Genomic DNA, 25,730 nt, shown 5'->3' with positions numbered 1-25,730 from the left:
GAAAGGTTAAAGGCCACCTGACAACAACACGAATCCTGCATGCTGAGCCTCATGACTCTATGGGATGTTATGTGCCTACACACATATTTCAATCAAATATAAAGGCAAAACATTGCCCAAGAAGAGATGTGTTAGGCAAGCCACGAGGCCAATCCACCCAGTTTAAATCAGCTATTTGAGACTCTCAGGAATGACTCGCCCACACAGAATATCAAAGCTGGGTGCCTTGATCCTTCAAATGAGATGCATGAGGACACTAAAGTTTTTGAATGTTGAAGAGCTTTGCTCAAAGTCACACAGCTGGCACAGCCAGAAGGAGAACGCCACTCTCTTAATTCCAGGTTCAAAGGCAATTTCACACTACCATGGGAGCCTTTACCATTCCCCAAGTTCATTTCAAGCAGGTTTGGTCCTTCAGTAACTCCAAGCTTATGAACAAATTTGAATGGGTTTGTTCCATAATAATCACTTCTAATGAGCATGTTACGTATTTCAAAGTAACCAGTTTGGAGTGATTTTTAAATAGAATAAAGCAGGAAACATTATATAGTCAACTGAAATGTAGACAGAATTCAGGTGGTAGAATATATTCTACTTTGTTAGCAAAAAACAAAACAAGAGAAAAATCAATCAATCAATCAATCAATCACCCTTCCAGCCTGTGACCTTTACTATAATCTCATAAAATTAGCCTTTACGAAATCCTCCAGGTGTGGTCCAGTACCACACTTTGAGAAACAAGGAGGTAGATCACTTCTATATCAAGGCTGAATATTAAGGTTTGGGATAAAATAAACACCTTGAAACCAAGACTTTAGAGACATTATCTGTTTAATAAATATGATTGTAAAAGCAATAAACAAGAGCAATTATACATTACACTACATAGTATTTAACAAAAAAAATACATCAAAAAAGTCATTTGAAAATTAGAAGTAGTTCCAATACTATAAGAAAACTTTATTTCTTTTTTAAATTGGCTTCCTATAAAAATAAGTTGGCAAATGAGGGATTTCAATGCTCAGTTGGAATCCTGGAAAAACACAGAACAGCTGCCAAGCACCCCATTGCTCTCAAAGTTGCTGTTTTGAACTTCTGAAAAAAAAAAGCAAAGCAAACCTCTGCATTTTGGACAGGGAACCCAATTAGGAATAAGGCAAGGGAGAAAATGTGGGCTGGGTAGTTCAGGGTAGGGCATGCACAGCTTGCCTTCTGAGATTTGGAAAACACTGCGATGTCAGATTTTTATCTTGCCCTGAATCTTACCCTCTACATCTATCCCTCCCCTCCCACTCTTCTGGCCTCAAGCCCATCACACTCTGCCTTGTGTTTGCACCTGCTGTTAGCAAGTAGGTAGGCACTTGGGTCCGTCCCAACTATAGACTGTTATTACTAAGTTCTCTTCGGGGACTGAGCTGGAATGGCCTAGAACAGTGGTTCTCAAACTTCAGCGTACTTCCCAATTGCCTGAGGGGCTTGTAAACACAGATTGATTGGCTCCATCCCTGGAGTTTCTGATTCAGTAGAGATGGGGTGGGGACCCCAAACTGGCATTCTAACAGGTCCAAGGTGATGCTGATACTGCTGGTCCAGCACCACACTTTGAGAAACACAGAGCTAGATCTTAAGAACAATGAGATTGCTACTGAGCAGTACCTTGCCTCTTGAATCTCCTACAGGTAGGAGAGGCACATGGGGACCTGGGAGATGCTGCATCTAGAGCTGGCCATCTCTGGTCACTTCTCAGAATGCCAAGCATCTCATGTTCACCTCTGCTCTTCGTTAGGACTTACAAGCCCATTCTTCCCTATGTCTTCTCATGTCATCATTCATTTATTCCTTCAACAAATAACCATCTTTATAGATACTCTAGGCAAGGCACTGTGCTAGATTTGAGTGTTGGTCCCTTTTTCATCATTTTCCAATTAAAATGAACAGAACTGCAACTCTGAGGACTCCCTGGGCCTCTTTTGGTTCCCAAACACTTGGTCTTCCAGATTAAATTTGGGAGGCTCCAACTGAAGAGGATCAATGAGGATGTTTCCTATGGGATAGGAAGCCTGGCAGGTCAGGGAGTAATTGATTTCTACAAATAGATGGCCGCCTCAGGCACAATCCATTTCCCAAATTCATAGAGGGCGTCTTCAACCATAAAAATTTCTGCTTGATTAACTTCTAACATCAGCTTTGCTAGTCTTCCTCTGCCTGGGCTACCGAAGGGCCGGGGTCCTCGGAATCTTTCGGACATCCAGAGCCCTGTTATACCCTGTTGTTGAGCAAGAAGGAGGCTGCGCTCTGAGTAGTTTTTCAAAACTGTTTTCTCCTGAATTTTAGAGTGGGCTTTGCCCAATCCAGAATATTCCAAGGGCTTCTGCTGGACATACTCTCGTTTCCTTCTTTCTCGGGGCCTTCTCTCCTGATTGCCCCGGGGAAAACTGAAATTTCTTCAATCGCTTTAGTTAGTGGGCTAACCCCTCCCCTTTATGCTATTCATGTTGCCTTTGCCAATCCTATGATACTCAGAGATCTGGGAACACCCAAGTGAAACGGCTGGGGTCATCTTATACAATCAAAATCTCATCCTCATGTAAGACAAGACCTCTATATATTTTCAGACCTTGAACATTGAACCCATTAACCTGCTTCTTCTGCTGAAAACGGTTTTATTTTACAAACATTTTTACTCTACTGGGAGACAAGAAATACTGGTACAGCAACCATCACAGAAGGAAATTGCCCTGCCATACAGTGACATGTTCAAAACATTTCTCACAAGAATCTTCTAAAACCTGCCTGCACGCGAATTTTGTGAAGGTGTGAGGATACCACCATTCATCGGAATGCTTTCTTTGCCAATGCACATGGCCAGATTTGAACTGCTTTGCAGACATACCAACTCTTTCACACACATGGTATATGTCCAGGTGGGAGAGGACAAGGGTATTTGGAAGAGGAGGAGACAGAGGGTGCATGAAGCTGAACCCTGCAAGGCAGGATGCAGTTGGTCAGTGAGTACGGAAGCTGGCATGCTTGGAAGTGTCCAAAATTGACAGTGACGAGGAACTTGTGGGCGGTGGAGGTAGGGGTGGCAGAGGCTAGGCCAGTATCTAGGGAATGTCAGGGTTAAGGTCCAGAATCTAGCAACATGTTTGGGAAGAAAAGGCAGGAACAGGTGAAGGGTAACTTGGGGACTGGAAGGGAGAGCTACAAAGACATCTACAGATCATGACCACGGGGACAGCAAACAAATGGGAAGGCAGATCCATGGGTAACTAAGATTCTGTTTTCCTTATAAATTGGAGGAGTAAAGAAAGCTGCAAGGGAAGCAGTCATAACCGGAAAGGCTGAACAGGAAACACAAGTCCACCTCTGACATGCTTGCCCTTGCCAGCTGTCCTTCCCTACTCTGCCTGCATACAGGGAACTTCAATTCAGAGCTTTATCCCCATGGCCACACAGGATGCAGAAAGCAGGCTCGTGGCCACTGCTGGCCAACACAGCCACCAGATAACTTGGAAGTGGACATGGCAATAAGGAAAATGGAACAGAGAAATAGCTCAGGGTTTCAAACTTCTGTGCATGTCCTGGTGTCTTGTGAAAAGGGGTTGGGGTGGCTAACCCACCCATCAGCCGGTAGAGCTGAAATAGCTGTGAAATCTAGAGCCAAGAAGAGTTCCAAAAATGCATGCAGATTTCCTTGGCCTGTACATGTTAGGAATTTTCTACAAACACGACGGATCAGAAAAAGAGAGAGAAGAGAGGGGGAGGGGAGTGTTTTTCCATGAAAAGAGCACCTGTCCACTGCCCCTCCGAGCGTGTTCTCAAGGTACCGTCCACATGCACAGGCTTAAAGCTAACAACCCTTGTCGTCTGTGTCTGGAGAATTAAAAAGTCCCGATGCAGTGAGTGTTTGTTTGTTTGGATTTGGATTGTTTTTACTTTATTTGTTTGGTTTGTTTGTTTTTGTTTGTTTTTACTGGCGTCCTCCATTCAAACATTTACATAGGTAGGGATTTCGTTTGTGCTTTGATTCTCAGCAACTATGGAAATACTTCCTGGCAAAATAGGAAACAGAACAACAGAGGAAAGAAAGAAAACACAGAGTTAGTGGTCATGAAGGGTGATGCACTTGACAAGAGCGAAATTCTTTCCTGATGGGCGGCAAGCAGGTCGCCTGGAGCCTCTGGGGGGTTTTCCTTAAATTGCAAAGTGTGCCCCAGCAGATCCCCGCTTTGGCGTTGAAGGTGGAGTGGCGTGTCTTGCTCTTTGCAATCGGAGAGATGAGTCACCAGGTTGAGCAGAAGGGGAGGGAGGGGAGGGTAAAGCTACTCTCCTAAGAGAAAACGTGTAACACTTACTCATTTAATGACACTGGAAACAGAAAGGTGTCAGAGACTTTGCAATGTCCTGGCGAGGGAGGGCGGGCTACTTGGATAAAGGAAAACAGCGGCTGTGCTTCGGACCCCGTGGAAATGGGATTGAAAACCAAAACCCACCGAGAGGCAACCTGGAAGCTCCAGCAGTGAATACACAGGGTGCACGCCTCTCTGGGCTTACAGACAGAAAGGCCTTTTTCTTTCCAACCCAAAGCAATGACGCATTTATCGCCCTGTCTCCCCAGATAAAAGAGAGCGCGCTGTGGAAGCCGGACACCCTCCGTGGCTGCAGTGGTTATTATTACCTCCAGCACCAGCCAGTCATTGCATTTAAATTTCCCCTTAACACAGCCACAGGGCTGCCCGCTATCGGTTTAGAGACAGGGCGATGTTTTCATTTAGGTACTCGTTTTTCCCCCCAAGTGACAATCTTATCAGGGCCTGCTAGGTGGCTTGGCATCATCACATTAGAGTGAAGCATGAATGGTTACATAGTAATTTATCCGTCGGAGTCAGCATTGCAGGGTCTAGGTGGGAACAGTTACGGCTTCAACTCCTGTTGCCAACAGACAGGAGGAAACAAGAAGAGAAATGGGTCACAATGGTGGCCTCACGCAGTTGTCTAACTTCTTGGGAAATTTTCTCTGCCATAAATAAGAGGGTCTCGCAGTCACCCTGGAGACTCTATTCCTAGCTGTTGGATGTGCATGCTTACGTCACAGGCTCTACGGATATATGACAAAGTCCACTTTAACACTTCTGGTCGGGGGCAGGGAAAAAGGAGAAAGAGCGCTGCCCATCTAACCGTCCAGTAGCTCTCTCAGGAAAGCCCTCTCCTGGGCTGTTCTACAAACTTGGTGCCTCTTGTCCTTAAAATTAACAGGTTCTGTGTTTTCTGGGGGACAATTTTTAGATGACTGCTAGATTTTTTTAAAAACCCCAGGGTGATCGGGCTGTCACTCCTCTAGGGCAGGATGCCCTCCTTAAAGCGGTCTCAAGGTGAGGCTGCCAGATCTTGTTCTGGTCATCACGTACCCCGTCCCTCACACCCTGCCCGACCCTCCAGGCCACCAGGGCCAGCCTCTGGGGCCAGCCCTTCCTGAGTCTTGTCAGAGCCAATGTTTTGCTCTTTGCCCAAGAAAGCTTATAGCCCAACGTTTTAGCAAGGGGTTTTGCAAAAAGAGGAACAAAGCCACGAGGGGGCCGAGGGGGGGGGGAGGGGGGCAACTAGACAGGAGCGGGAAGGCTTTTTCCCTCACTCCAAGGGGAGGAAGCAAGGAAGGAGGTCTCTTAGCTGCTTCTCTGAGGGATGTTAGTGCAGAAAACAGTGGTTATGTCAAGCCAGAAAGGGGTTAGAGAGAGAGTCAGCCGCTGACTACTCAGGCTGAAGGGCTGACAGCTACTGGGAATCATTTACCTATGAGCTGGGATTCCACCTTCTCATCTATCAGCGGGCCAGGCCTCCTCAGTTCAGTCTGAGAGATATGGGGCCTGCTTTCAGTGGGACTGACTCGACTGACCATCTCCCGTTCTTTCTCATTTTGCATCTGGGCATAAACATTAATTCCGGGGATCTTCCTAAAACATTAACAGAAACCATCACTGCCATGCGAGGGAGACGGACATCACGTGCGACACGTGCTTCTGAACCTGTCCCAGAGAAGGAAGGGGGCGGGGAGCCAAGGACAGAGGCACACATACCTTTTAAACTTGTAGATGACGAACACGGCCAGCCCCACGAACACCACGGAGAGCAGCATCAGCATGGCGGATCCACTGTGGGTCGGGGTGAGGTCGATCAGCGGGGCTGGGGGAAGCAAGGCATGGGCATGAGCAGGGATGTGGGCAGGTGGGACGCTGTGGGAGGCTCACGGTGCTCACCTAGAGGCAGGGCGAGTCCCAGAAAACCTCGTGGGACCTGCATACAAGATGCACGTCACACATGTGTGTCAGAGCCTGTCCCGGCCTCCTGAATGCTCCAGCTGGCCTGCCGCAGAGGGGCAGTGAAGCCAGATTACTTGGATTCAAGGCCAGCTCCATACAAGCAAGGTGTGGGATCCTGGGCAAGTCATTTCAACTTAATGTGCCTCATGGGCTGAGATGAGAACAGCAGTGCATATCTCATGGGGCTTTGGTCAGGATCTAATGAGTTAATGCATGCAAAGCACTGATAACAGCACTGGGCACATATGAATCTTCTATAAATATTAGCTTTTATCACTACTGCTGCCGCTATTTTTTCTAGTCAATATTTATAATAATATGCTTAGCCAATTTTCCTATCATCTGAATGCAAGCATTTCCTTCTTAGCAATGCAGATAATCAGAAAATCTACCAAAGGAATACGTATATGAATTATCCATTTTTTTCTCACTGCTATCCCAGTCATTGTTATGTGAAAGGAAGAACTGAAAAGTAGTCACAGAACACGCTAATGTTTTTTACACACAGAAAACTGGTAGCTTAGTGAATATATCTCAAGGGCTGGAGGAGGGGTGTGCGATCCAGTGTGGTTTCTACAACCTCTGGAAGCCCTGACAGCTTGTTCTGGGAAGCAGCGGCCTTCTAGGTGAGTGGAATTCACCTCTCGGACTAAACAGATGCCTTTGCAACCATAGATGATTCTCCCTCCTGGAGTTTGCCCTTAGATTGCAGGTCCAGGGAACATCTCTCTCCACTCCCAAACCTCTTCCATCTCAGGGTTAAACCTGTTGTACTTTAAAACTTTGTTTCCAATTAAATTTCGCCCTCTTGAAAACTGACATTTTGCAAAAATAGCATAGCTCAAGCATAAAAGACAAGCAACATGTACCCCTTAGAAGCCTGAGTGCTGACCTTTTAATGTCCATCAATTGAAGCAAAGCCTGATACTCAAAAATGTGGGTGACCTTTAAGCACCACTTTCTCTGGCTTTTCTCTGTTAAGGGCCAAAAGTGCAAAGTTTTGGTCACTAAAGTTCAAGAGCAGGTAACTGTAATATGAATGGTCTCTGACAAGGCTCGAGGCTGCTCTAGGCTGTCTGGTTATCCAATATAGTAAAAGGCTAATATGCAAATAGACTGAATGGTGGAACGCCCTGAGCCAGGCTCACGGCTGGTGAGCACAGCAGTGGTGGTAGGAGCTTCTCCTGCCTCCAGGGCAGTGCTAAAGATGTCCGATTGCTGGCTTAGCCATCAGTTGAACATCTCCTGAGGGCTCCCAGACTGTGAGAGGGCACAGGCCGGGCTAAGGGACAGCCCTCCCCTCCCCCCGCCAGTGCACGAATTTTGTGCACCGGGCCTCTAGTTGTAGGATAACAGCCCAGCCACTCAATAACCCCTATGTACTGTGAAGTATATCCCATACACCAAATCATTTGGTGAAAAACAAAGTCAAGTCCTCTTTCCCAGAAAACAGGCTCAGTTGTGTTAGTAGAATCAGCCTTTAGGAAGCACTAAGATGAGGCACCCCTGTGATTCTCTCTCTTCTGTAAGTCAAGCAGCACTTAAGCTGTGAGGTGTGAGTCTGCAGGTCTGTGTGTGGAAGATGCAGGGGAACACCCATGGCACATGTGGCTTCAGCTGGAAATCATAGAATAGAGGTCTCTTTCAGGTACTTAGAAAGCACAATGCCATCAGCAAAGGAGTCCAGAAATACTTCAGAATTCCCACCCACATCAGGGCAGACAACACCTCTGTTAGTCACAGACATCAACATTGACTCACAAATGGAAGACAGGACCTATGGTCTCCACTGAACAGATAAAGCGATGAGATTCCCATTGGTTAATGTTGTTCCAAAGGGCGCAGGACTAGTTAGTGGAAGACATAAGACTTGACTCCAAGTCATTTATCACACACTCACCAAACATGCGCGCGCGTGCGCACACACACACCACACACACACACTTCATATATACTCAACCCTGGGCTTGCATTTCAGTGAGGGATAGAAGAAATTTTAAAAGATAGTTTTCCGACAGAGAGTTAAGGCAAGAACAATAGCACAAGAAGTAAATGAAAAAATGGCACAAGTTAAAATATTAAGTTTTAAAATCATACACGTTGAAACTTCGATGCCATGCATACACACATATCTGTATATATGTGTATATATGCATATTATGTGTGCCTAGAGAAATGAAGTCTCATGGATCCACCACCTGTTTCCATGACCATAAATCAATGGTATTGTCATTTCCTTTCTACCTTCATCCACTCCCCACAACCCCCAACCACTGGATTATTTTGAAGCAAATCTCAGCTACCTTACAAATTCATATACAACTCTTAAAGATAAGGTCTCTTGCTCTCTCCACATTGTCACGATTAAGGAAATAAGAATAGGAAGATATTTTAAAGGCAATCTTCTAATGCAAACCTTGACTTTGACTGGGAACAAATAAAGACCCAGAGAGGACGAAGATGGTTAGGATGGTTAGAGGCAGGTTATTTGCTAAACTTCTAATTCCTAGCTGACAGCTCTTTTAGAATAAGCAGGATATCAGTGTTGTGCTATAACTAGGAAGAATCTTAAGGCTGCTTTAAGGGTTTGGCATTTGAAATAAATGAAAAGCTGAAGAGAAAGAAATTACTTTGGCTAGCCTCTCTCTAAGACAGAAAACCAACACACACACACACACACACACACACACACACACACTCTCTCTCTATTCTCCTTCCCTTCCCCTATCTCTAGCTTAACTCTTCCGATTCTAAACTACTCCCACTCAAATCCACATTCCTAAGCAAGCGGCATTAATAATGCTTAGTAATTAGCACATTATTTTGGGAAATGAGCTTCTGTGTCCCATGTTCTAAAACCCACTCCTCTCCCTCTCCCACCTGTTCCGCACTTCACAGAGGCAGGCCAGGGGGCAAGCAGACGCAGCAGGCAGAGGCGGGAGGGAGACAGATACCATTGCCCTCTGTATTCTTCTTGCTGAGCTGCGCCTGCATATAAACAGGCCATTATTGCTCCACACAACAGCAGCTGCATGTCTTAGTTTGCCCAACACTTAGGTGCGTTTGTATGTTTTGCTGAGGAATGGAAAATTGTGATAAATGGGCTTTAGCTTGTTGTGTGGAATTAGCAAAACTTAATCCCTCTCCAATTGCAGCATAAACAAGGTGGAAGCAGAGGGGAAAGTGCTGAGCAGTTTATTTGCCATTATTCACGCAGAGAGCAACAAGGACAGGACAGCACTGCAAGTCACCGGACGTTTCTCAGTGTGGGTGCTGGCAAACACAGTTCTAAAATCCCATGAGGACCTCAGAAATGCACCGGGGTTTCACCTTCTGTGCATGAAAACCTAGATTGATTATAATAATAGCCATGCTTACAGTAATAACAATAGTCTTGGTATATAGTGAGAGCTAAATAAATGGTCATAAATTGCACATGTGAGAGCAAAGTCAAAATTCCACATTTAGGGTGAATTAATTGATAGATATGGTCCCTTTTGTGGAGTCAGATTCTCTTCCACTTATGGCTAAGCGGCTTAAACTGAATCTAAGTTTCCTCATCTACATAATGGAGATAAAACATGTTTATTTTAGAAAGTTGTGAGAATAAAGTAAATCTTTGAAGCGTTAGCATAGTCGCAGTGATGGCGAACCTTTTGAGCTCAGCGTGTCAGCATTTTGAAAACCCTAACTTAATTCTGGTGCTGTGTCACATATAGAAATTTCTTTATATTTGAAACCATAGTAAAACAAAGATTTATGTTTTAATATTTATTTTATATATTTAAATGCCATTTAACAAAGAAAAATCAACCAAAAAAATGAGTTCGCGTGTCACCTCTGACACGCGTGTCATAGGTTCACCATCACTGGCATAGTGTCTGGTACATGCCCAATATATATTTTTAATATATTTTTATTGATTTCAGAGAGGAAAGGAAAGAGAGAGAGAGATAGAAACATCAGTGATGAAAGAGAATCATTGATGGGGCTGCCTCTTGCATGCCCGACACTGGGGATTGAGCCCGCAACCCAGGCATGTGTCCTAACCAAAAATCGAACTGTGACCTCCTGGTTCATAGGTCGAAGCTCAACCACTGAGCCACGTCGGCCAGGCATGCCCAATATCTATATATATAAAAGGCTAATATGCAAAGTATCTCCTTGGGAGTTTGACTGGGAGACCGGAAGTTTGATCACTTGTTATGACGTGCGCTGATACCAGGGGGTGGCGCAGAACATGGAGGATGACCAGCAGTGGAGGTGAGGAGGCAAGGAGTCAGGGTGAACCATGCAAGTGGCAGTGTGCAGGTGGTGAGGGAAAGAGGAGGCAGGGAGGCGGTGAAGCGGGGAACCTGATCAGTCCTGATAGCTGGCCAGGCATAAGGACCCCACCCATGCACAATTTTGTGCACTGGGCTTCTAGTTTTTAATATCATCATATCATTGCTACCATATAGCTGAAAGTGTATTCTATAGCAAACCAGCCCTGAAAGATGACGAAAGAGTTCTGTGGTCAAATACTTTTTAGAAGTGTTAGATGGGCATTCCCCATCTTAGAGATTCATGATGCTCAAGAGTGTATTATGCTGAAAGTTCACAGCAATCTTGCATGAACAAAACTAATTTAACTTTAGAGTTTCACACGCTCATTAGACCACAGATCCACGGGCCACACAACACATGTTAGGAAATGCCTCCTCCTTAGCACCACTTTCCCCTTTGCTGCAGCCTTGGCTCTTTGTATGGTTATTTCCAAGTTCTAAAGTCCACTCCGTGACTAGGAAAGCCGTGCAGAAAATCCTTGTTGCTGTCTGTATTCACTCTCATTCTATCCAAGAGACTTTCTTAGAGAGCGTCTATCTGCACTATGGCCCTGACACTTTGAACTGTTATTACATCCCTAATCCAGAAGTTGGTGCTATCAAAAAGTTGCAAAAGCAAGTTCACCACAGCTTTACTTTCTTTTTTCTTTTTCTTTCCTCCAAAGAGAGCCAAGCTAGGCTTCTAGTGACATGCCTTGAATATCATAAAATCCATGTGGTCTGAAATACCTTTTTTAGAAATTGAGATGGTATGAGCATATAGAGAAAGATTATCTAGAGTACAGAAAGGTTTACATGTACAGAGCACCCTCACTTGGCCAACAGGCCTTCTCTCTGGTCCAAATCCAACCCAGCTGGGGAGTCTTAAGGATGGCTATGCCCTACTGAATTGAAGCCAAGATCTTGGAGGCCAGATTGAGTGGGAATTCCCAGGGAAGCTCTAATGACTCAGGAAGCACTGCTGCTAATTCTAAACTTTGGATGAGTCTCTAAGAACATCTAGTCACCAGATGTTAGGTCACTTGGCCAACTAGTAACAACCATGGGTACCACAAAGACCAAGCTTATCACCATGCTGAACAGAGAGGAAGAGAAGGATGCCTTTGTTTTCTAGGATTGAAAGTCAAGCAAGAATCCTACTTCCTAAGTAAATAATTTCTCAAAGTATAGTTAACAGACTGCCTGAATAGAATCACGTGGAGAACTTGTAAAAAAGCAGCTTCCAAGGGTTCACTTGAGAAAACATACATCAGTTTCTGAGAGTAGGTCCCAAAATATGTAACAAACTACATATGCATCTGTGTTTGAGAGTACCACATAGAAGGCCCCACCTACTGCTACTCATAAAACATCTAGTCTTTGTCTTTAGTGTGTGCCTGAACTTTATATTTTCTGGGTCACTAAAAGAAAACAAAGCAAAACAAAACAAAAAATACATGTCTTTATTGCTAACAGTGGATCAAGCTGGCTATGGATAAATTGCGTTGCTGGGTCAATTCTCTACTTCTATCTGTGTCCACACCTTGTACAATTTGAGTTTGAAGCTTATCCCACCAAGAGGTGACATCTATTTCCTCACCCCTTGAATCGGAGCTAACAATATGATGTGATTTGGGAGTGGAATGAAATGGAAGTGATGGTATGCCAATTGTGAGCTTCCAGGCCTAGAGGACTTTCTCTTTCTCTGCCCCTCCCAGAATCCTATCACTGCCATGTGTGAACAAGCCTGGAGAAGCCTGCTGAAGGATGAGAGAGCACGTGGAGGGGAGTTTAATTATTCCAACTGAGGCCATTCTAGAGCAGCTTACATCTAACTGACCCCCAATATGTGGGGCAGCCCAGCCAAGGTCAATAGAGCTCTCTACCCAACAATCCAGAACTGACTGTAGACACACAATAAACACAGACCAGAACCACGCAGATGATTCACAGTCTCATAAGCAATAACACATGCTTATTGTTAAGCCACTGAATACCTAGGTGTTTGATTACACAGCAATAGGTTATGCATATCTTCTTTCCTCAAAACTCTTCTCTTTCTACTAGTTAAATATCCAATGAGCAATTCTCACCTTTGGGTTCTACTTTATCCAATTCTTTATCTTGTTCTGGACTTCTGTCCCCACTGGTAGGGTATCAGGTTCTAAGTATGATGACCATAAATGTTCACTTCTAAACCAGAACACTTTGAAAATGTGTTCTGCTATTAAAGCTTATGCAGACACAAGAGATATAATCCAACAGTTTTGGCCACTCTAGGTTTAAGGAACTTGGTGTTTAAGAGGTAGCTAATCCTAGGTTCTGGAATCTTCTCTATATTTTATATGTATTTTCCTGCCTTCTTTTTTTCACTGCCAGTTTTTCTTGACTATCTGCCTTGCCCTCCCCTTGGGAAATAGTATCATCTAACTACCATTTATTCTATCCTGATGCATGTTTGTGTACTGCCCATGAGTTGTTCATCTGATCACTCCCTCCCCCTTGACCACCTCTGCCCAAGAGTTTCTAGATATATCCTCAAGCTTGGCCAATTCAGGCCAGTTACCCTGTCCTCATTTCAGGCCCTTTAATGAGGCCAGAGAATCAGAAAATGGTGAAGACAGACTCTGTTAGAAGCTACGGAGCAACCTCATTGCGGGTCCCTGGCACATTTATGGAAATATCACATTCATTTAATTACACTGGGGATAGGGATATGTTTAGATATCTTCACATCTGTTATTACTTATAACATCACAACAGCTCAATAACTGGCAAAAGCCACTGGGTCTATGTGTCTGTGAAAAAGCCTAATTATTTATAGAGGGGGAAAAAAACTGTACTTAGTTTTGGGAAAAATTCAATTAGCATGACTTTAGTCACAAAAGACTTGTAAATGACAACTGTGTAAATAATAAGAAAACCAGAGACTAAAGAGACAGATCAATTTATTGGCTGTGGAAGAATTTCACTAGTACTAATTGCATCCCTAAATGGAAAATGTTACTGCAACAATTTGTTTCACTTTACAGTTCAGAGCTCCACAACTCCACAATCTGGCATCTGCATCTATAACCATGTGGCGTAGATTATATTGTATTTTCTAAAGCTTCTTGACCAATGTTAATTCTACCTTAAGTGCCAGGGGTCTTCCTTCCTGTGAAACTCTCACATGGGATTCACAATGTAGCCTGACCTAGGCTGGAATTCTGACTTCCGTATCCCCTCCCACATTTACTCATAACATAGCCAGTGACAGCAATGGCAGCCTGGACATATTAATTCTCTAATATCTCTGCGATACTATCTTTTTTATTACACCTGAAAAAGAAATTAAACCAGTCAGCAGCAACGATGGAGGCCGAGATAACAGTTTTATGAAAAACCCACACATACCCTTCACAAAGGACAGTTTTCCTAGAACAGAAGGGCTTACACAAGACAACTGCTATACAGACGGGAGGGGGTGAGTGCAGTTACTGTGTATTATTTTTTTTAATTCAACCTGGGATTTGAGGCTCTTCCCTTGAGAAATATTAACTTTTCTCTTTTTAAAAGCGTATGTCTCAGAAACTCCAGAAGGGCAGTGACCCCACGGAAAAGCTAAGGGTTAATGAGCACCCTCATTCTCCAAGTCATGCAGAAATATAGTGAGATGCGGATGGATCATTTTCTGCTCATACTAGCACATTAACGGCATCTAGAAAACATCATTTGTTGAACTTGCATAAAATTCGTGGCTCTCCAAGCACATCTGCCACTAAGACTCTAGTGCGACTCAAATCATTTGTCAACTGCTTCATGGCCACAGCGTTTGGCTGGCCTTTGCCATTCATCTAGATTATGGATGTGGTCTATCTCAGATCCAGAGACATGCTTCATTTTTCTCCCCTTACTCCCACTGTCGTCTACCCAGGCTGCCAATTAGGTTGGCACCAGATATGCCGAGAAATTAGATTTTAATGTTGATGACGAATTTCCTCCTACTCTTAATATCACAGCACCCCCCCCCCCTTTTTTTAAAGCATGCCTCTGCTTTACTGGATGCTCTGAGTTATAAATCAGATTTATTGCTGGAGATAGATGGGCCCCTTTCCTTGTTATGCAGATGAATTTCTGTCCCTGGAATGTTCCCTGAGAGTGGTTGTTGAGATTGGTGAAGGGCAGGGCGGGCTGCATGGGCATCATTCTGGGAACTTGTTAAAATTGCAGATTTCCAGATATAACTCCCTGGGATTCTGATTCAGGGTGTGTGTGCGGTGAGGCCTGAGAAATCTCTGCTTTTGTGAATCTTCTTGGGTAGCAGTGATGCAGAGTTAGGCGCAGGGACAGCATCTTTATAGCAGGGATCTACACGGAGTTAGAAAGAGTCTCCCCAACCACAAACTGGTTTTTCATTTATCCCACATGTACTGAGGGAACCTGTGGGCTCCATCTCTTCTAGTCCCTCTGTGTAGAGGTCCTGCTCCCCAAGTTTCAGATTATTTGCCCAACAAATAAATCCTGTGAAATGCAAATGACCTTGGAAGCGCTGTTGTTTGTAATTTAGTATGAATCACTCTAGTTAGGTTTTTTGTTCTCAAATAAGATGCTAGCCCATTCTTTAACGTCTATTCTCATGAAGAATCTCATCTATTCTACCAGGGAAGAATCAACAAGGTTTTAAGTTTCTTCTCCCCTTCCCCTAAACCACCCCCCGCCCCCATCAAATAAATTACCACCTGTTGCCACTTGGGTTGAAAACTTCTTGTAAATGTGTAAATAATTTATTAAAAAAGAGAAAGGGTTATGGATTGTTGCCCAAACCTATTTTTTAAATCCCTTCATCTGTCCCTTCTTCCCTTTTCCATGTTTATCATATTTTATTATCTCAAAGCTTCATTAACAAAAGGTTTCTCACTAGCATGCACGGATGATAAACAAAGTTAATAATATATAAGGCATATTTGTCTTCCCTGAATGTCATCCCTTTCTCTTTCCCCGACTCATAATTTTACCTTCAGTAAGTATACCCAAGGGAAATATTTGAGAGCACGTATCTAGGTGTTCCAAACCATGTGCAACTATGCCTCACTCAACACATAAACCATATATCACCTCGCTGTGCTTCTGCTCAACACAGCGCTCCCACTGGGTGTGCTTCCTTTTCCTTCCTTTGGTGAGCTCCTATTCAACATGAAGGTTCCTCTCTACTGAACCTTCTATATGGACTATTTTTCATCCTCTTGACTTAGAATGAGTAAAGTTTCATGCGATTAGTATTTGTGCCTCATGTCTAGCCAGTGTGGAGTGAGTGAGGGTTCTAATTCATTTCATATCCCTGGATGAACCATCGTTTTAAAGGAACAATGACAAGTGAGGCACAGAATCATGTGATAAACAAGGGAATAAATCTAAACTGGAACTTATCCTTGAGTAAAGTCCAAGCTATTAGAGGCCATGAGAAGATTATTGGCATTTTAGGGATATCTTTGTAATAGGCCACGTTTCTTTTTCCATAAGGACCTACAGAGATGAAATGTTCTGCAGCAGTTTCAGAGCCTTCCTGTGAGTCTTGCTGGAAAAAAAAAACCAAAAACAAACAAAAAAAAACCCCTCTCTGTAAGATGACATCATAGCTCTTAAAAAAGAATATAAATAAGTACAAAATCACATAAATAAGTGAATAAATAGAAGGCAGGGTAAAAGCATGGAGGAGAGAGAACTCAAGGGAGATGTCACAAATGACGTGAGGAAGGGCCAGCTTGTCTGATAAAGTGAGGATAGTGTGCCCTAAGGTGTGTGACTTGAGCTCTTTCATGAAGTGAGGGTGCTCTCTGATATTGGAAACATTCCCCTCAGGGGTCAGAGCAGGAAAATAATGGCCGATAAGTTGCACCTGCTTTAGTCTCTTTCAGGAACAGCCCCTCAAGCCTGCCCTACTCCTGTTGTCTCTGGAATCTCTTCTTCCAGAATACAGAACTCTCATTGTCCTTCAACCTTCCCCTTCCCACAATGTGCATATCAATGATTATAATATGTAATAAATTACATATTCTGGCACAAGAAAAACACATAGATGGGTTTTCCCTGGATGCTTATTAGATAAATGAATGCTAGGCTATTTGTTTATCAATTATTTGGTAAGACGCAGAATCTCATAGAACAGGTTCAAAATTAAACAAACTGAATCTGAAGGTAAGTTGGAGAACGAGATTTTGAATATATCTCTTCAACTTAGAAACTGAAGATACATCTAATTATTTATAAAGCAATATTTATTGAGCACCTGATATGTTGCAAGTTCTCTGTTGGGTACCAAGGTGGAGACAATATTAAGATATGCTAGACTGTGTCCTTAAGGAGTTAAATAAGAGTGATGATGATGATGGCAACAATAAAGATTTTAATAAAGATTTTCATCTATCCCTTGTCTGTGAGCTCAGACAAGGGATAGATGAAATCCAGGGAAAGGTCTCTAGAAAAGATTCATGCACATGTTGGCATTGAGTTGAGCCTTAAAATAAAAATAGACTTAGGAGTTGTAGACAGATGGAGAAGGGAGAGAAATAGTCCAGCTGGGAGTAGAATGAGGAAAGGTACACTTCAGTCAAAACACCAGTGTGTCCAGTCCAACATCCAGCTTGATAGATGTCTATTCCCTTTTCCAACTCCCTGGGTTGTTTTGTAACATCCTAGCCTTTCTCTGCTCAACATCGATGCCAGCTACCATCAGGTTCTAAAAGTCAAAGAGAGCCACCCTGGCCATGGCCCTCCCTCAAACTTCCCGACAACATCTTCTCATTCTCTCCCCGTTTCACACATTATCACATCTCTCCTTTCTGCAAAGAGAATTTCAGAAACATATCTGTCAGGAGTGGTACGGTCTTAAGAGTAATTGCACAGAAATGGAGAAGCAGAGGAAAGGCTGAGAATAAACAAGGACTGCTAAAACAAAGTTTAGCTCAGCTTAGATATCGAAGTTAATGAATTCCCCAATAGACCATGAGAGCGGGGGTGGGAAACGAACTCAATCCAATCTCTAATGACACCCAGGTATCTGGAAATGCTTACCTTGTGTTCCCATAAAACTTAACAGGGAGCTGAATTTGAGACACAAAATAAGGATAGTAAATTCCTGAAAGGAGACAGTTCTTTTTCCTTGGAGACAAACCAAATTATGCATTGCCTCTTTCACCAGCAACATATTCTGGCTCAAACATTTTTAAAAGAAGGCTGCTGAACATCTGCTGAGCAATTAATGGAATGCAGCAGTGTGCTGGAATGGTCCCTGGGAAGGTATTAGCAATCCTGCTTATGAGACATGAAATGTTGCAAACAGTGGCCCTTTTTCCTTTTTTGAAAAAAAAAATTGTATTTTCTTCTGCCTGCTGCAGGAGGAAAAGAAGAAGGGAAAGGTAGCTGAGGTGAAAGATCTGCATCAAATACTCTTCCTCGTTTTTTCTTTTCCCCAGGTTTCTTCCTACCCATAAATAGGAATGTGTTCGTTTTAACTTAATAAAAGAAATTGTGGCAAGTGTCTCAAAGCACCGACTCCCCCACCCCACATGCCAAGCTTTCTATGTGCAAAGGAACTTCCTCCACTGTCTCAGTAGATATACTCTACCACCCTGTTCAAATAGTTTTTTAAAAAATCATACAGTTGCAGCCAACTTAGTAACAATCTCCAACAGACAACTTGGCCCACATATATTTTACTTCTTTATCACAATTACTGAAATACTAATCTTAACACAAACATTGTCTTTAGTATATAGAAGTCTGGCTGAGTGAGCTGGTACTTGTGGGTACCACCAGTTCTAACACTATTATGACAAGCATGGCTAAACTCAACATATCAGAAGTTTCCAAGACCAAGTTATTGAGTCAGCCCTTCACATTCTTTTCCTTTACTCTTCAAACTAGAACTAGTTATTCCAATATAAGTCTACATCTACTCCAGCCCCTGAGCCAGTCCTAACAGGAAGCTCAATAAGCCAGTTGATTGGGTTGGGAATTACAACGCCAAAAGGTCCTACTATTAAATCTAACAGGGAAGAGCCTCGAACAGCCACAATGGTTGGAAATCAAATATTTTTCTCACTCTATCCAAATTGGCCCCATTTAATATTGGGCTTCTGCCTTGAACTGTATTGTTATTGTCTTATTCTTTGGCAACCTCACATCATACATATGTAAACTGCAGGGGGCTCTCATTCAAATCTCAGTGTGCTTACCTGAACTCCCAGAAATATCCCTCCCTTTGGCCGGTTCTTCTTCCTAGAGATCTGAGTCCTGCTCTCCAAATTCCCCACTATGAAATAAACTATGAACATTAATTAAGGAAATTTTCCAGATCTTCCAAATTTTGCATTATTCCTTGCCACCTGGAGCTTAAATCAATAACAATAAACCTGTCATTGCTATGGGGAATGGGCTTTTTCTCCCACATGGATTCATGGATGACTTTGCTGTATCCCTTTCTCTGGCCAAGCCACTGGCCAAACCAGTTTCAATTAAATACCTACTTTTTTATTCTTATTTTTCAGCTTGATCCCAGCTCTATGCCAGATGTCATTATAGGAAAGCATCCTTAAGAAACATTTGAGATAAGATTTCAAATTCAGCAACATGATCTGCCCATCTGCCCATCTTTGGAATGTGATGTGACAACGAGGTCAATAAAAACCAGGCACATAACATAACTGATAGACGAGAGGTTTGGGAGAAGAAACGAATGAAATGTTAGTGGCCTCTAGAATGATAGACTGGGAAAGTAGGTTAGGTCTCTATTCTGATCTGTGATGCTCCCCTTTCTAACAGAGGCCCCTGGTAAATAATAGGGGAGTGTTTCCTAAGAAATCAAGGCACCCAGCTTTAAGCAAAATATACTGCCTGAAGACATTGCTTATTTAGAAGGTGAGCATGCTGTAAAGCAAATTTTGCCTCCCAAGCGATGAAGTAGATGAGGTTCTATATAGTGAGTCAGTGATGGGGCCAAGATGAAAACCATTGGTCTGGCAGCAAGACTGAAAACTCTAAGTGCTTAAGTATGCCCCTTTGCTTCCCTACCTGAGCATGTAGGCACATTACTCACTGAGTTACCCCCCACCACTGCCCATCCCCCCCACTCCAGAGCACCACCACCACTGCTACAGCAAACTTTGCCCCATCACAACCAGATCATATGTATTTTGGGGACAAAGATCATTTCCTACTGTACCACCAAAGTAATTTGCAAAAATAAGTACTCAATAAATATTAATTTAGTTTAGTATTGATACAACCAATGATAGCTATTTCTATTTACATGGGATTACCTGCATTATCATTGAGACTTCTACATAGCCTTAGGAAGTGGGTTTATGTCTCCTACCTTCTATAGATGAAGAGACAGAAACTCAATGACATTAGTTAATTTGTAAGATCATGACCAACTTGGGATTCAATTCCTGGCTACAGCCCTGTACAATTGCTAAGTCCCAGGTATTTCCACTGACTACTGTATCTCAAAACTTTAAAAAAATATTTGAAACATGAATAATTTGAAAATAAGGTTTTGCAGAAAGACCGGGAAAAAATGTTATTTGTAGAATTAACTTTAAGATTTCTGTTCAGATGAAACTTGCTATTATTTGAGGAGTATGTATTTAGGTGAATCATTATTGGTTTTCACCAGGACTAAGAAAATGCACTTCATTCTGTTGCCTTTCTGATAAGGAGAGGCACCATCTAGTTTTGTTATGATAAAAGGATAGATGGAGAATCCCCTTTACTAGAGCCACTAGCAAAGACAGGAGACATGCAAACTGACCTGCTGTTAAGTGTGCTGCATGGACGAGGACTTGGATCCCAGGTTTCAGCTCAAAGTGCACTGAGTTCTGGTTGAGCTTGTGGATCAGTAGCTCCGATATCTGAAAGAAGCAGTGTCATAGTGAGTGCCACCAAAATTGTCATACTGACTATAAACAAATGTGCTGAGTAATATGTATTGCATTTACCAAGGCATTCCCAATAGTATGCTTGTGAATTATATAAATAAGTTTTAATAGGATGCTTTATTTCAGAATATGAAGAAGTAATAAAATTATTTTTAAAAGTATATTTTATTGAATTCAGAGAGGAAGGGAGAGGGAGATAGGAAAAGAGAGAGAGAGAGAGAGAGAGAGAGAGAGAGAGAGAGAGAGAGAAAGAGAGAAACATCAATGATGAGAGAGAATCATTGATCAGCTGCCTCCTGCATGCCCACACTGGGGATCTAGCCCACAACCTGGGCATGTGCCTTGATGGGGAAGAGAACTGTGACCTCCTGGTTCATAGGTCAGCACTTAACCACTGAGCCACACCAGTCGGGTAGAAATAATTATTTTTAAGCATGACCTGACTTTACATACTAAATGCTACAAAATAGGTCAAATAATTAGTACATCAAATACTTTTTACAATTAAAAACTATCCTGTGATAGCTTAGAAAAGTCATGCCCGGTTTTTAAAATTTGTTATAGACAGAGCTTAAAAGAAGCAGACATGTACAAGTTATACATTGTGGTGAGATTCATATACAAGTATTTTATTAACTGCTAGATTCCACCTTATTCCTCCCTATGCCTCCCACCCCTTCCCCAACCCATGCCTTGTGGTTTTCACAGAATAGCTACTTTATGAATATTTATTGAATGGAAAATGTAGTTCTTCTAAAATAATACATTATATAGTTGAAACAAAGTGCAACCTCAACTTAAGTAATGAACTGGCTGACCCTGGTTTCAGGTGTAGGACATCAGCTGACCGGCTACTTGGGCTGACACGTATACTAGACAGATGCAGGGAATTCTGGGCCTCAGAATATTTAACCCCAACATGGGGCAAAGAGCTTTATTTAGGTAGTAAGAGTATAAGGTAAGGTTTTAAAGTCAAAGTAAAATTCTGTTCAGTTTAAAGTAGAAAACCCAGCTCAATTTGCTTGGCTTTGCTTATATTTTTGAGCAAATTATGAAAAGTTATCACCACACTCCTATTATTATTATTACTAGAGGCCCGGTGCATGGGTTTGTGCACCAGTGGGGTCTCTAGGCCTGGCCTGTGCCCTCTCACAATCCGGGACCCCTCGGGGGATGTTGGAGAACTGGTTTCAGCCCAATCCCTGCAGGCCAGGCCAAGGGACCCCAGTATGCATATAAGATTTTTGCATACTGCCCTCCCCCCTTTTCTCTTCCCCCTGAGATTCATCAGTCTGTTCCATGTTTCCAAGCCTGTGCGTTGAGCGTCTGCCCTCTGGTGGTCAGTGTGCATCATAGCTACTGGCCAATTGGCTGGTAGCTTAGGCTTTTATCTATATAATTTTTATTTAAATCCTAACCCAAGGATGTGCTTTCATTCCTGAGAGGGGGAGAGGGAGAGTTAGCAAGGGGAGAGAGAGAGAGAGAGAGAGAGAGAGAGAGAGAGAGAGAGAGAGAGATGAGAGATGAGAGAGAAACATAGATCACTTGCCTCCTGCATGCACCCTGATGGGATTGAAACCTGAAACCTAGGCATGTGCCCTGATCAGGAATGATACCCACAGCCCTTTGGTGCATGGGAGGACATTCCAACCAACTGAGCCACACTAGCCAGGGCTCACTCCTATTATGATCTGGTCACCTTGCCTTATTTTTAATATTCTACTCATCAATTTAGTATTTATTTATGTTACTTTTAAGTCTAATTAGATGCTTCCTGACCATGATTCTGCTAAATTATTATATGTGTTTGCTTTTATATTTATAGAATTTAAGTTAATCCACTGAGTCACAGAAATGATCCATTTGATTCTTTCAGCAGTTAAGCAGGGTCAGGAGGTTTTGTTTTGAAGCCAAGTCCCTTCTGGAAACCATCTCCTTGGTCACAGAGCGGACTGCCCTGTGGATGAACTTCTTTGCTGGAGGACTGTCAGTTACCTGTGGCTGAGCACCTGGGATCTGTGCAAGCTCAGCCTCTCTAACGTTTCCATTTGGCAAACCACACAGAAAAACAAGATCATCATACGATTATATCGAAAACAGCTTTGTTCTCTATATTAGGCTGTTCTTTCCCCTGGGCACTGGGTATCTTTCATTATGCTCCGGGTTTACAGGAAGAGAGGGTTTCTAACACAGACTGAAGAATGCTTTTCCTCCGGGTTCTCTACATTGTTGCGACACCCAGTTCCCACTTTACCTTGTTCTTCTCATTCAATTTGTAAGGTCTTTATAGGGATTTGACCCTGGATTTTCAGTGGAGGTCAATCATAAACGTTTTGATTATGAAATGAACACATGTACACATACAGAAATGTGTAAATATATATGAAATATGTAGATAATAGTAATCATGTATGTATAAAAATGTTTATCATGTTATGTAGATGTGTACATGTACACACTTATATTTATAGGAAAATGTTTTAATTCAAATAGGAATGACTCATCAGAGGTAATTAAGGAATTGCTCTGTGTTGTGGAGTCCATCATGTGGGCAAAAGGGAATATGTATTTGCCAGATAAAGACTTTTCTTTTTCCACCAGGTGGAGTGATAATCCCTGAGAATGTTTTTTTTCTCAAGTGAGTAATATAAATAACTAAACAAGAAAATAAAGTTCATCAGAATGTCATACTTCTAGATAGTCCCTTATGAATATGATGAACTTCCCAGAATTTTGTTTTCATTTATAACATTGCTTCATTGGCTTTATCTGTGTCATTGACCAAATTAAGCAGGCTATGAAAAAATCATCCAACAGCAAAAGGTATGTTTCATGTATTTAACTTGTGTCAAATACATGCAATGAATAACACATCGTTTGCAGGAATGAAATTATACATGGAGATAAAACTAAATAAAATTCACCTTGCATACAAGAATCATTTCAATTACAACCATGTATTTCTCTACTCACATAAATGAGTATCAAACTGTTGACAATATTTTAAATGTTTTCCATGCCACCTACAGAAGTGTTTGTCCTCTAATGTTTTCATCAGGTCAATGGTCATGTATGTGTTTTAAGTATATTATCTATGCATTGCACAATTTATATCGGTACAATTGCGTATTTTTATTGTTCTGTTTTGTTTTTCTAACTCCGAATGTTTCAGATGTTAGTGCTGGTATCTGCTTGGGAAGGAACATGGACCTTACAGGATATACCTCAGTTTACCCAGTTATTTTTGAAGAGTTGAGTCTAGACTGCAATATTGTTTGACTCTAAGTCCCTGGGCATTTTCGGCAGAAGCATTTTTCTTTAACCAGCTGAGGAAGAAAGAGAGCAAAAGATATTTGGAAAGAGGAGGAGCTGGGCAGGCTTATGAGGTTTTACAGGCACATTTCATTCATTACTCTGCCATCTCTTATTCACCAGTGAAGCACACAGCTTATAACTCCAGTCCCATATCAGCTGACCAGCATGAGCTACGGGAATAAGCAACTCCTAACTTTATCCTCAGAATGGCCACAGTCTGTTTACTGGTTAATATAATATGCAATGTTTGGGAGAGTCTTTGGCTATGAACGGAGTAGAATAAACTGGAATCTATAGAAAAGTGTGGTGAGAAAGACAAAACCTTGCATGATAAAGAATCAAGTGAAATAATGAATGCTTGCTGGGAGATTGGACCCGCTGAAGCAAGTTAAATTTACTTTTCTGTCCAGTGAGAGTGTACTGTCTTAGCAAATCTCATTTATCCTTTGTTCTGTCACCCCCCACCCCCCTCTGCTGATGACCTACACAGTCCATTTTCTGGTCTCCTTCAGCTAAATAATCATGACCAAAGAAACAACTTATTATCCTTGGCATCTGCCAAGTGGAGGAATAGGCCTGTGATTCACATATAACTCACACTTCACCCAAAGTACCACTTCAGAAGACAGTGGGGATTCCAGAAAATACTTGGAAAGCTACCTTCAAGAGGATGCAGGGGGAGGGACCTGCTGAAGGGAAAACACCAATCTTCTCCGTATCTTCTTCACCAAGTTTGAAATTTAAGAGTAGCAATGACAGCAAGCGAGGTGAGGCTGAAGTCACTAGGTTAAAATCTCCAGGGCCCTGAAGCACTGAAGGTGCCTTTCTTGCTCAAACTGCAGGTCAGCAGTGGTGCTGTGCTCATTGTGATCACCCAGGGCCGTGGTTGGCAAACTGCGGCTCTCGAGCCACATGCGGCTCTTTGGCCCCTTGAGTGTGGCTCTTCCTAAGCCTTAGGAGTACCCTAATTAAGTTCATAACAATGTACCTACCTATATAGTTTAAGTTTAAAAAATTTGGCTCTCAAAAGAAATTTCAATCATTGTACTATGATATTTGGCTCTGTTGACTAATGAGTTTGCTGACCACTGACCCAGGGATACAGGCTGGTGAAGCAGCGCCCTCAGTGCTGCATTCACAGCACCCTAGGAGGGCAAAGGAGTTTGCAAATGGCATTTGGATACTTCAACTTGGAAGTGACGCATCTCACTTCTGCTCCCAAGTCATTGGCCAGAATTAGTCACATGGGTCTGCCCACCGAAGAAAATTATGGGAACAACCCTACCGTGTATCCAGAAGTCAGTGAGCTGGAAATATGTAGTCAATAATGGTGACGGTTACTGCACAAATAACACATTCAACATCTAAACCATTTTTAATAAAACAAATTGGAGGCAAACACAGACTCAGATTATTAGAATGGTAGTGTCAAACACCGAAACATGAAAAAAGAGAAGTAGAAGGACAGCAAAGCAGTTGATAAATTTATAAAACATGTAATGCAGAGAAGTGGTAAATGTGAAACTATAGATTCAACAGGGGCTTTGGCAGACTTATCAATGGCAAAGCTACATTGGGCTAAAATACTAGTGCTTATCTCTGAAGTTGATAGAAGGAATGGAAACCCTATTAAATATAAGTAGCATCCTGGTGCCATATTTAAGGACAGACTTTCCTGGAATGACCTTGGAGCTGACCTACTCAATCAATCTTGGTTCTGCTACATTATTAAGGTCCCTTCAACTAGCAATTGAAGAATCTTTCTTTTAGATTCAACAGAGGAAGATCTTCCCCAACTCATACAATTAGTGGGGAAAGCAATGGGGCCAAATACTGATTCTAGTTAACACTAGCTCATCTATTTCCATTCT

At 42.4% G+C, this 25,730-nt stretch overlaps 1 protein-coding gene across 6 annotated transcripts in view; it reads right to left on the bottom strand.

The window, feature by feature from the left end:
• Positions 1-1,205: 1,205 nt before the first annotated feature.
• SORCS1 (sortilin related VPS10 domain containing receptor 1) overlaps positions 1,206-25,730 on the bottom strand; it is a 455,367-nt gene continuing 430,842 nt past the window's right edge. The window contains exons 24-27 of one of the 6 annotated variants that reach the window (XM_070432324.1): positions 20,418-20,517; positions 6,078-6,183; positions 5,794-5,954; positions 1,206-4,055 (exon numbers count right to left, since the gene is read on the bottom strand). In XM_070432324.1, coding sequence (XP_070288425.1) covers positions 3,991-4,055; positions 5,794-5,954; positions 6,078-6,183; positions 20,418-20,517 — 432 coding nt within the window. In that variant the 3' untranslated portion in view covers positions 1,206-3,990. Of the gene's footprint in view, positions 4,933-5,793; positions 5,955-6,077; positions 6,184-20,417; positions 20,518-25,730 lie in introns of all 6 variants that reach the window. The other 5 variants (XM_070432325.1, XM_070432326.1, XM_070432327.1 and 2 more) reach the window with 5 other exon arrangements.

Source organism: Myotis yumanensis, unplaced genomic scaffold (assembly GCF_028538775.1).
Source record: "Myotis yumanensis isolate MYYU_CA2020_CCGP unplaced genomic scaffold, mMyoYum1.0.hap1 SCAF_13, whole genome shotgun sequence".
NCBI classification, from domain to species: Eukaryota; Metazoa; Chordata; class Mammalia; order Chiroptera; family Vespertilionidae; genus Myotis; species Myotis yumanensis.
This window is presented reverse-complemented; position numbering and strand designations above follow the sequence as displayed.